Source organism: Puntigrus tetrazona, unplaced genomic scaffold (genome assembly GCF_018831695.1).
Source record: "Puntigrus tetrazona isolate hp1 unplaced genomic scaffold, ASM1883169v1 S000000001, whole genome shotgun sequence".
Classification (NCBI taxonomy): Eukaryota; Metazoa; Chordata; class Actinopteri; order Cypriniformes; family Cyprinidae; genus Puntigrus; species Puntigrus tetrazona.
In genome coordinates this window covers 249,309-262,168 of record NW_025047681.1, presented here as the reverse complement: position 1 = coordinate 262,168, position 12,860 = coordinate 249,309, and the positions used below count along the sequence as shown (strand labels likewise).

Sequence of the window (12,860 nt, the reverse complement as noted above, 5' to 3'; positions counted from 1 at the left end):
TGCAAGAAAAATTGAGTGAGACAGCATAAGGACCAGAAAAGCAGGCAGACATGGCAGACCCTGGGATGAGTAACAACACAAGAACCATGTCACATGCTTGAAAAGAACGCAGGACAGCTTTAGAGTCATACCGTAGCTTTCATCACTTTTTTATTGCGACTGAAAGCGACTCTTTTGCCAACTCACAAGCCTTATGTAAACGTTCTCTAAAATGACTAACATAATTTAGCACATTAGTCTTATGGCTTGTCTCAATTTCAGTATGTTTTCTTTTTAGAAGTTTGAGTGGTCCTCGAACCGTATGATCGAAAACAAGCTCAGCGGGACTGAACCAGAGTGACTCCTGCACCGTTTCAAGGACTGCAAACAACACCAATGGGACGCCTTCATCCCAATCCCTATTTGTGTCTGCACAGTACTTCCTTAACATAGACTTAAGAGTCTGGTGAAACCTTTCAAGTGCGCCTTGACTCTCCGGATGATACGCACTGGATATTCTATGGGTGATGGAAAGTGATTTTAAAACTTGATTGATCTTAGACATGAAATTGGTTCCCTGGTCAGTTTGTACAGTTTTGTAAGCCAAATGTAGAAAAACTTTACCAAGGCTTTGATAATCACAGGAGCAGTAATTTTTGCGAAGTGGAATTGCCTCTGGGAATCTTGTACATGATTGCACATGATTGTTAACAGAAACTGATTTTGTTTTAGCGAGTGGGCCGACACAGTCAATAATGACATGTTCAAAGGCTTCTCAGAGAACTGGAATAGGAGAGAGGGGAGCTGGAGGAATATCCTGATTCGATTCCCCCACGTGCTGACAAGTATGGCAAGTTTGGCTTTCTTTAAACCAGGCCAGAAAAAATGTCTAAGGAGTCTATTGTATGTTTTTGTGACGCCCAGATGTCCTGACAATACATGATCATGTGCTAGACACAAGACATGCTGACGATAAGCAGAAGGAATAACAATCTGATACACTATACTCCAGTCAGCGTCAGTTTCAGTATTGGAGTACCATTTGCGCATTAACAAGCCATTGTTCTCCACAGAATAAGCAACCTTTCCCTTGCTAGCCTTTGGAGAGACAAACATTTCACCAAAGACCCGTCTTCTTTCTGTGCAGTCATAATCTGAGAATGAGACACAGATAAATTTAGAGAATCACTGTCTAATTTGAAACTTCTTGACTCTGCTTTTCGTTTGCCAGAATATAGCTTAGGCCTATAACTAGGGTCAGCACAATCCTCAGCGGGTGACACGCTACTAAAACCAGGGACAGAATTTACAAACCCCACACTTTTAGGCGGTGGTTGCTGCTTTAGCGCTTTAATGTGACACAATCTGCAATTACATGCCCTTGTTTATGGCAGTAAAAACATTCCCTTGTCTCTCTAGATCACGGAGACACCGGCTTTACACGGGAAGGCTGGGACTGATTTTTATCTGAACACACGGAAGTTTGCAGTGAAACAGTCAAGTTTGCATAAGCACAAATTCATCCGCAAACACCGCTGCTTGCGAATTAAAGTCTGCTACCTTACTCGCGTTACACCATTTATCAAAGAGAATGCCTTTCTCATGCCCAAACTCAACAAAAGTCTGACTGGTATGTTTTTTATGATCTCTAAATCACTGTCTGTATGCTTCAGGTACAAGCTTGTAAGCACGGAGGATGGCAGATTTTACTGTCTCATATTGCAGACTCTCCTCTAAGGACAAACATGGAGGATGCAATACGCTCGAAAGCGCTGAAATATGTATCTACCTCAGTCTCCCTAAACAGAGAGCACTAAAGAAATATTTTTGCTAACATCGAAAGTGGTTGAGGTGGATCAACAGCTGAAGCATCAGAAGGCTGCACAGTAACTCTAAAAGAATTATTGGAATCCAATTCAAGCCTGCGGATTTCGAGCCTTTCCTGTGCCTCAAACTGTAAACGGGCCAAGCGGACTTTCAATTGTCCATCCTCCTTGGACCCAGCAGAAGTAGGGGAAAACGGGTAAAAAGGCAACAAGATGGCCTTTGCCTGAGCCCTCAACCTTGGCATCTGTCTCGCTCTGCCTTTCCTCCGAGGAACAGGTACTAGGCGGTTGCACGTCAGCACCGCTCGGTCTCTGCAATATCAATGCCAGGCATCACAAAAATCCTCAACTCAGCCAACTTCTCGAATATCGTTTTTAAAATATTTTTTCTTAAGAGCTTTCCTTACCACAGAAATGTTATAGTAGTCTGCAATTTTTAACAAATCTTCTTTCCTACAATTGTCAAATTGTTCGATTGATAACCTCATTTGATTTACAATCATTTATTAATAATCCATGTTTACTGCCAGTACCAAACACAGAGAGCGCAACACTACACACTACACGCATCATGGTTTCCAGGCCTATACGAAAAAGTGCTTACTTTGACACAGCACAACCTGCACGCACAGCTTCTCAGAACGTCTTGGGCCCCCAAAAATGTTACGACTGTAAAAGACAGACAGACAGTAAAAAACGTGCATACAGTGTGCGCAAAAAAACACAGCAACCTAAAGTGCAAGAGAATGCTTTTATTTTTGTTGGTGATTATTAAATACTAAGAATTTAGAGGTCACAGAACAAAAAGAAAATGTATATACATATACACTATTTACATATGAACAATACACGAGACGGAGGGAAAGGGAAGAAGGGACAAGGGCGGTACTAAAGCAAAGAAAATAAATCCAGCTACTTAATTTCCCCTAAGCTATTTATCAACAGAAATATATGAAAAGGAAATGTCTTCAGCGTCTGAGACGCCTAACTACACTCACTGGCGAGCTATTTTATTTGAGGTGGTCTTGTGTGACGTTGACACTGATGAAGATTGACGGGTTGCAGGAACCAATGACCGGTAACTAAGAAGTTAAAGTGCAAAAGAACAGATAGAGGAAAAAAAAAACCACACGGCACGACATGAACACATAACACAAACAATCACACCTTCTGTGGTGGAAGTGCTGCTTAAATCTCCACTGCTGTGCACAACCAATTATTGGTGACCAATTAAGTGGTGGCCATTAACTCCTATGCGTGAGTAGAGTAACAGAGTAAGACAGACACAAATGATTCGGGCAGAAAATATTGCAGGTTCACCTGATAAACCAATAAATAACTGATGCACATCTCTATCCAAAAGATCAGCCTCTAATTACACAGATTTCTCCTTACCTCAGTAATACCAGCAAACACCAGAATATCCAAGTGATGTCCGTCCGCTGAAACAATATCTCAGTCCCAATAGATTATTAATAATAAACCACTGCAAGTCTTATTTAAAAGGTTTAATGCATCACCAAGATGGTTTCATTTTATCAAACAATAACTCAAAAATAGGCTTGAATAAGTCTTCACCTCAGTTACAGCAAATAGCCTAACGCAAGCATCAAGGATTACACGATTTCTCCTAACTACATGATTCAGCAGAACTTCTCTTATTAGATATGCAAGAGTATATGCTTACATAAGAATAACATTTTAGTAACTATTGGCAAAAGCAAAGTTATTAAGCAGAAGCTTCTCTTAATTTTTTGAGCAGGGCAGCGTTCCTCTACTGTCTCCTCAGTGCACTTCCTCTTTGCTCCCGGGTAAAAACAAGTACACTTCCATGATGTAATTAAAGTGCCCTGTTTTCAAGCACTAATTTTGTACTTAATATGCTTGACGAAAAAAAGAGTATTATCCTATATTTTATGGTGCTCAACATATCCATCATGAAGCATGGCTGAACAACAACGTGATACAGATTTCTATTAAAAACTGTCCAGGACCAAAAATGCAGGGTAACAATGCATTATTTGCATTTTGAAAAACAACCCAGCAATAAATCAGTCAAACATTTCTTATTTCTTTCCTCCCAAACGATCGCATATTCAGGAGGAGGTTCGGGAAACCGTGAGAGGTGTCTGCTGAGTACGACACTGCACACCACTGCCACAGTCTGAAGATGAGCGGGAACGCATGCAGACAAACACACAAAGAGCAAAGATCAGCATGCGTGTAGCACTTCACGCACCTCCAGTGTGCGGATGTGAACGTATATAAACTCCAGAGTGTGTTCTGATGGACTCACCATGATTCCAGACAAGACTAGAAAGCCAGCCAGCATCAGAGGCGCGTAGGAGCTGAACATGTCCTCGATCTTATTGGGACAGCTCTAACAGACAAACACACACACATACAAGCAACGCTGAAGGGCATTTTAGAATGGGAAGATAAGTAGGACAGTGGTCATTCAACAAATGCACGGCTAAAAGACGTACTTTTGTTAATACGTGAGTTTAATTCTTAATAAGTGTCAAAATCAGAGGTGAAAACTAAATAATTGAATATTCATTTTAATGGTATCTCATGGTGAAAAAACCCCAACAAAAAACAGGAATGACAATGAAATTTAGTTCTGTGAACAGACCAAAATTTTTACTGAGACTATTTTAAATGTAGGTATGCCTGAACTCACAGATTGGAGACCTCTAGAGGACATGTCGCTTTCCTTCTAATACATTTCAATTACTTTAAAAATAAAAATGACATAAAAAAATACTTTTTTTTCACCTGTTAGCTGGGACCTAATGAAATCAAAGGAAACTTTAAATAAGACTTATATAGAAATACTTATATAGAAAAAATATAAAACTATGACAAATAATACAATAAAAAAAAAAATCAATCAAAAATTATTTATGCAAAAATTATTATTAAAAGGTATTTACTGTCAAGCGAGAGCATTTTAAGCTACTAAAAATAGTTTATCCTTTAAATGCAGTGGATTTTAAAAGATATCAACAAAAATGGGCAAAAAACTAATTACAAATTTGTATGTCTATATGTACATATCTTTAAAACCAAATAAATGTATAACTTTGACTAGGGCATATTTATGGTCTCCTCTTTCCATTGATACTATCTCAATTTTGAAATTTGGGTCACTGTGATATATTTTACTGGATAAGGTCACATATGAAAAATGAGTTCTACTTTCTTTTGGTCAGCTGTGTCAGAAATACACAATTCCCCCCCAAAAACACTTTTAAGTATTTACAACATGTCAGTAAAGCACAGGGTCTATGGACCCTTTTTGCTTGGAGCCCTGATTCACTCTGATTAAGTAAAAGGGCCAATAAAATTTGTCAAGTGGTTAACTAATCCTGAGCCACTCCCCATCATATGGGTATCAATAGGCAACAGCTGTAACCACTCATCAGGTTTTGTTGAGGAGCCGAGAACTGGTCCCTGGCCTTCAGTGATGGTTTGAGGTTTTGGCAGAGGACATAACATCTCTGTTTTCTTCATCAGGGGATGAAGGTTATATATGTAACCAAGACGTTCCCTGTCTGTCAGTCTCTATGTTTTATGTTGTGACAATAGACTGGGGTCCAATGGAAAAACCATAACCTAAACCACAACCTAATGGCGCTGCAAATGTTGGCAAGTAAACATGTCAGATAAATGCTATGCAAAGTTCCTCTTCAGGAACGCGAGCTGCGTCACAAACGTCACTCGTCCATGACGTCACTCCCCTCCATTGGACAGATTTCCCACGTGGTTCGGAGCGGCTCACGCTGAAGGCGTTCCCAAAGCATTTGTGATGCAGCGTCTCATTCCTTAGAGGAACCATGGTTACATTTGTAACCTGAGACGGTCGTAACATTCCCATTGCCCACAGGTAAGTATATCACTACTGGAGATATGAAATATGAGCCTTATATAAATTCCCCTTAATGCTGACATCTTACATGTCTAAGTGGACAAATACGTGCTTGCCCTTCAGTAGTCACAGAACAGCCACAAGGCCAAATGCACTGTCAATATCTCTAGGCAACTGATATGCCAATGCTGATGAGGCCCTGTCCAGAGCCCTGAGGCTGACTGCCCATTGAATGTGGTGCCCAAGCCCAGCCTGGAGGCATTTGTTGTGACAACAGAGAGCTTGCTCTTTTCCCAGTTGATCCGAAAACTCAACTGGCTGAGGTGGCCACTGACAATAGGGAATTGGGTGGGCCATGATCTGCTGTCAGGGTCAGCACTCAAGAACCAGTTCTGAGTGCTCATGGCTGGGCGGTGAGGTCCGAAAGCATGGCCATGAACTGTGGATCTGACTTGGCAGAGGCCGCAGCCCTAAGGGTGCGCAATCATCTTCAATACAGGACAGCTGTCCCGGTGTGCAGGAGGAGTGAGAAGTCTGTGGGGACAAGACCGGCAGAGAAGCTCTCACAATAACCCTCAAAACCCCCAAAGTGTCTCCCAGCAGCTTGTAGCAGACAAACCAGGATGGATGGCAGCAGAAGGTGCATCTCCAAGCAACATGCCAACATCCCCGACATAACTCAAAGTGACTGACAGAGAAGGAACAGGGTTTAAGACAAACAGGAATTAACTCACAGATAATTGGATCTTCTGGTCTTCTGGACAGGTATGAAGCACAGAAAATCCAGTTTCTTCACCAGTGCCACAGCAGTCAAACTGTCACGCAGAAACACACAGCTGTTAGATTATGTTTTCACTGGTTTACCTTCATAATGCGCATTAACCCAATGTCCTCATAATGTGGTGTGTATTCAGAGTTCAGGCCATGTCCCCAACATACAGATGTCCTCATAATTCTGTGGTATTACAAATTTATAAAAGGTTAAATATAGGTTCCAATATAACAGTATGAACTGAAAAAGTTGTTTATTGTGATTTACATTCTAAGAGTAGGAAGTCTAGGACCTGAGACTTGTATGCTAAACAAATCAAGGCTGGAAGAAGTTCCTGGCTTAAGTTACTGTTCTGTATATGCATTCTTTGTTTAAATGGTCTCCACCTCTATGTTCTCCTCCCCTTGAAACTTATATACTCCACTATGCTGGGCCTTAGTCATATTTCTTGAAGACTTCTTGATCACTACAGCGATGCACACACAAGTTTGCGATAAAGAGTAACTTCTGCTTTAGCAAGTATGATTAAGCTTAGAGATTATGGTTAAACAAATATTTAAATATATCAGCATAACACCATTTTATATATGATTTACAAAAATAACTGTTATGTGTTTTGAAAAGATTGATCTCAAAATCACACAGTCAGTGTTGGAAAAGGTTAAAATATGTAGAAGATGCAGGAAAACCAAGGAGTGTGCAGGAGCTGGAGGATTTTTCTGAAGAACAGCAGACGGTGAAGTGCTCAGTACTAACGAGAGACTCATGAACAACTATGACAAAACAGAAAGACCATCATGCAGGAAATGACACACAGCATTAAGATTCAAGTTTATGTGAACTTATGAACTGGGTCATTTTTATACATTCAGTTATTATTTTATCTTTTGGAGAATTTATCCCTTTTCATGACCTTTTATTATGGTAAATTTAATAACATTTAGCATATTCTGCAAGGGGCATGTAAACTTATGAGCACAGTGATATATACAGGGAACATAATTATGAACAATTTTGTTTTTGCAGCCATTTTTCATGAGTGGAACTCAAAGATCTAAGACTTTTTCTATGTACACAAAAGGCCTATTTCTCTTAAATATTGTTTGCAAATCTGTCTAAATCTGTGTTACTGAGCACTTAATAGGTGCAATTGGCATGCTGACTGCAGGAATGTCCACTAGTGCCGTAATTTAAACTTTCAATTCATTTCTCAACATAAGCCATTTCCAAAGGCGTTTCAGAAAATTTGACAGTATGGCCAACCAGCCTCACAACCAAGGACCACATGTAACCACACCAGCCCAGGACCTCCACATCTAGCATCTTTCACCCAAAGATCATCTGAGACCAGCCTCCCGGACAGCTGCTGCAACAATTGTTTTGTATAACCAAAGAATTCCTGTAAAACTGTCAGAAATCTTCTCAGTGAAGCTCATCTGCATGCTCATGCAAGCATTGTTGTGCCATTCATCCGTGACCATCAGTTCATGTTGCAGCATGATAATGCACGTCCCCATGATGCAAAAATCAACAAAACTGCACATTTTTATTTTTATGTGTGTGTGAGAGAGAGACTTACAGAGTTGTGGAATATTTTAAGAATCGTGGTTTCATTTTTTCTCATGGTGCTTGGATACTGAGTGTAGATCTCAATGTAGAAATTTTTCATGTTGTCTGCCATCTACAACACAACAATCTCTCAAATGCTTTCAAATCTCCACTATTATACAGATGCACTTAAGATCTCTGTTTACTTACTTGTCCACTCCACGCGTAGGCCGTCACACCTACTGAAAAACTTACGATGATCAGAATGGACAGCAGGACAGAAACCTAAACATCAGAAAAAAATAGAAATGTTTGTTCAGGTACATAAATATAGTTTGTCTAGTTCAGGTAACACATTTCTTTTTTTCAGTACAAGGTCAACCATATAAGCTATCAGTTTGGGTTGTCCCAAGAGGGTATAGTAGGGGTCCGTGGAAGATTCAACCTTGAACAGGTTCCACTTAAAAGCGTAGGCATGTCTGGTGGACAATTGGGTAGGTCAACGCAGGTGCCAAAGAGTGCCCCATCTCTGAGTCAGAAAGTCCTTCCTCAGAGGAAATGGCGAAGGAGGGGCTGTCACAAGGAGAACAAGTTCTGGAACCAGGTCTGGGTGGGCCAATAGGGTGCCACTAAGAGGACCAGCTCCTCGTCCTCTCTGACCTTGCACAGCATCTGTGCTAGAAGGCTCAAAATGCATGCTTGTGAAGGCACCGCAGCCAGTACATCCGTGCAGAGTGTTCCCTCAGTCACAGAGTAAAACATCTAGCAGTGAGAGGTCAGTGCGGTTAGTGCCATTAGCTACTGGTAATGGCACTAAAGTTTGTTTATTTTAAACATAGGCCTATATTGTCACCAAGCCAGCAGAGGGAGCCCTTACCTCTGGATGACCTGTGATCACTTCCTCTGCTACTTCCTGTTTTGAGACTAAAAGCAGGCCCCTCACCTGCATGTTGCATTGTTTGTTTATAGTTAGCCTAGCCTTGTGTTTCCCTTGTCATAGATTCTTTCGTTTTGACCCTGTCTGTCTTTGATTCTTTGATTGTTTGCTGCCTGACCCGACCTCTGCCTGTTATTTGGATTCTGTTGTTGGCTTGCCTCTTATACTCCTGTTTGCTGTGTTTCGACATCTGCCTGCTTTGACCATGCCTTCGTCCAATAAAAGCCTGCAAATGGATCAGCATGGCTCAGACCCTCAATCATGACATATATATATTTGTATTTTTCTTTTGTTGTGTTTTAAACAGCATTACATTACAGTTTGAAGTAAGGGAAAATTAAGTTTACAGTGTTTATCACCTTTGGCTTAGCACCGTTACTGCTTAAATGTCCAAATAGCTCTGTTGCGTTGTGAAGGTTGATGGTCAGGTATCTCTGTAGGTTTATAACGTGTCCTCAAGGTTTTAAGTAGTATTGCGGTAGTTATATTTTTAGGCTTTTATAATAAACAGATTTAACTATCTTCCGTCTTCACGGTTGCTTGCTCCATCACGTTATGTCACTATGTTAAAGCCTCTCATACGAACACATTGAAATAGATCCATATTTAATTAAACTGAAATCTTTTATTTATTTATTAAATATTATGTAATATTATTATTATATTAATGGTGATAATAATATGATTTTATATTATTATTAATCTTTTCTATTACATTTAAATTTCTCTTTAAAGCTATTAAACAGGACCCGTTCAGCAATAATTCCCTAACGAAAAGTGCCCAGAGTTTGGCCAATAGTTCGCTGTTTACATATTTCAGAGTGGACCAGCATACACTTCAGTTCTATAAATACATGTAGTCTGCATCTGTGCTGTCTGAACTGACTTTACAGCTTTGTTTCAACGTCATCACATGCAAATCTTCAGAGATCATTGTGGTATACGAATAAGTATGATGCATCTGTAATGAGTATTTTCCTTACCACATTAAGAACAGATGTTTTGTGCATGCATGCACCGTGATTGCTGACAACAGCGAGCAGCATTGTCAGAAAACCGGCGATGATCAACATCGTCAGACCTGACAGACGAAACACACAATATCGATGATAAGCTTACAGACTGAAAAAGTGAGTGTAATTATCATGTAACGATGTAAAATGAGAAACGACAGAAAGACGAACCAGTACTGAATGGTGATGTTTTCTGACCGATTGGGTAAAATCCCGAAAATGTAGCCATGACCTGAACATATGTTCCCAGACAGGTTAGCCCAAGACCCACGATCTGAAAGAAACACATCGGTGCATCACAATCATTATCATCACAATCAAGACTGCAAAACATACAATTTTAGCATCAATATCGCAATGAGTGCATCCACAGTATAACACTGCAGGATGGGCAATTTAATATTTAAGTATTTTAGTATATTTTATCTAATAATTTAAAATCAATGACCAAAAGCACCAAGCAATAACAGCATTGTTAACCAACAATCAGTAATTATTTTTTATTTCATGATGAAAATCTGTATGTTAGCAAACCATCCTTTGTTTATTGATATACTGTTTATTGATATAAGCTCAATGTGCCTGCCGCTTTAAATTGATCCTTTATCATTATAGTCATGGTGTGGACACCGCTATTCTTTAACACTGAAAACGATTTGAAGAACTGTATTTTTATCGTTATCGTGATTGGTGCGAACAAATTTTAATAATATCACTCTCACCGCTGTATAATGCAATTAATGCAGAGACGTAACTTTTCCGTTAATTCCAGTTTGAAGATTGTGTTGCTACCCTGCCATCCAAGTGATATCTCAGTTTGATCCTTTCTGAGACCATTTATCTATGGGATATTTTTATAAGACTGAACTTTTAACACACTTTCAACTATGTGATCTGCAGCTTATTTCTGATTCCACTGATTGGCTGAGGAGAAGCTGTCAATCTAGAACTAGTCGACCAATGTTGATGTTTAAACCAGCCCTGATTTACGTGATTAAATTGCAACAATTGAAAAAGCAAACACAGAAAGCGGAAACAAGAATGAATTGAAAAACAGATTGTGCTTTCATTTTTAAATCTTGTGCAATGCATTTTTACTGGTGTTTTTCCATTTTGTTTTCACGCTTGTTATTATTTATCCACGTCTGCAATACTTTCTGATCCCGTAGTTTACAGAAACCATAAACACATTGAATTCTAAGAAGTTATTCAATCAAGAGCAGTCTTGATCAACATCAATACCAGACATTGCAGCTTTTCCAAAACTTTCTGAGAAAACGTTTTTATCGAAGCAAGCGGCGTTCGACCAAGTAATAAACAGAGAATAAAAACTGAGGCATACTCACAAGGAACAGAAAGTTGAAGAAGAAGAGGAAAAATTTACAAATCTGTATGCCCATCTTCATCGTGAACCAATTTATGTCACTGCAAGAAAAAGATTTCAAGATTAGTGCTTGATGCGCTATTTGAGTGGCAACCGTTTATTAAATGTGGCATATAAATAAACCTGCCTCAACTATAAGAAGTTGTGCTGTGATTGACTCTGATGTGTTCACTCGCTAGGCTTGTTTGAGACGTGTCTCTTCTAAACTTATATATCAATAGGCTGCTGCGGTGGGGGGAGGAGTAGAAAAGTGCAAGCAAGACAAAACGTTCACTTATCTCCAGGTCAATCAGACACGTAAGAAGTGGTAGACAACATACACAAATCAACTGCTAGAGTGATTTCGACTTTTGAGAGGGGAAAAGTGCCGTATAGGTTCACCTTGTATTTTATTATGTCGTTCAGAAATAACGTAGGATGAAATGCTCGTCAATAATTGTTGTTCGTTCACAATTTATGATATTTTTGATGAAAACCGAGAGGCATGTGACTGTCCCAATTGCCACTGTAAAGTCACAGGAACTTATTAAAGACGTCGTCTGAATCTTCCATCAGTGGTTCAATCGTAAAATTATAAAGTTACGCGAATACTTCTTGTATTATTGAGTGATTCGCCATTTTGTAGATCATCCGGTGCGCGCACATTATGTACGCAGTTTTGGAAAGATACATCTTGTATGTGTATTTTCGCTTTAATTTGTACAAACAGCGTATCTTACTATTGTGTCTAACACAGTTCTGCGTATGTAGGATAGCGTCCACCGAATGATCTACAAAATGGCAGTTTTCATTCTGAAATTTTGTTCCGAGGATGAACTGAGTTTTCAGGGGTTTGTTAAGTGATTTACGACAGAATTTTCATTTTGGGGTCGGGCAACCAAATCTTTCCATGTATTCGCGATGTATATGGATGCTAAAATGTTATTTATTGTATAATAATAAAAACTGGCAATCTTTTGCAAAATAAATACAACTGTAATATAATAAAACTGCAATGCATTCATGAAATAAAGAAAAAATTTTCTGTTGTCTCATTTTTCTTTTATTATGTAACAATAAACTAAAACTCAGCACATTGTTTCTTTTTGTTAATCTGTCGTTAATTTAGGTAAAATATATTTCATGTACAGGCCTATGACTTTCTTACTAAGTAAATCTATAGTTTTTCCCCAGTCACATAAGTGTTGCGGTTGTATTTGATCTGTTGGACTACCTGTTATTTCCTGCATAGTTACTTGTTAGCAACGGGCCTTTATTTTAAAGTGTTACCAACAAAATTGTTTAAAAAAAAATGTAATAGATGTAACCAGTTTACATTTATTGCTAACATTTATGAATGGTATAAGTGTTTTTGCTGAAATGCAGTGTGTACGTATGTTCACATGTCGTGGTTCTGGGGCTTCGTGACAATTTAACCACTTAATTCCTATTTCCTGTAACACAGAAACAGCAAACAGGATGTGGGTGCACTGGCACATGTATGTGTTAAACACACACGTGTTGAACATACAACTTGAAAACTGAAAAATT

The 12,860-nt window shown here is 39.1% G+C and overlaps 2 protein-coding genes across 2 annotated transcripts; both read right to left on the bottom strand.

Annotated features, from left to right (window-relative positions):
* Positions 1–3,645: 3,645 nt before the first annotated feature.
* Positions 3,646–8,122, bottom strand: LOC122331680 (tetraspanin-2-like). The gene is made up of 4 exons (XM_043229185.1): positions 8,028–8,122; positions 6,411–6,491; positions 4,102–4,185; positions 3,646–3,969 (listed from the first exon to the last, which is right to left on the bottom strand). The coding sequence occupies exons 1-4, from the start codon at positions 8,115–8,117 to the stop codon at positions 3,823–3,825; spliced, it is 402 nt and encodes a 133-aa protein (XP_043085120.1). The 5' UTR covers positions 8,118–8,122; the 3' UTR covers positions 3,646–3,822.
* Positions 8,123–9,723: 1,601 nt separating this feature from the next.
* On the bottom strand, positions 9,724–11,821 carry LOC122331682 (leukocyte antigen CD37-like). Its single transcript, XM_043229186.1, has 3 exons — positions 11,293–11,821; positions 10,118–10,220; positions 9,724–10,014 (listed from the first exon to the last, which is right to left on the bottom strand). Exons 1-3 carry the CDS (start codon positions 11,350–11,352, stop codon positions 9,857–9,859), a joined length of 321 nt encoding a protein of 106 aa, XP_043085121.1. The 5' UTR covers positions 11,353–11,821; the 3' UTR covers positions 9,724–9,856.
* Positions 11,822–12,860: the final 1,039 nt, after the last annotated feature.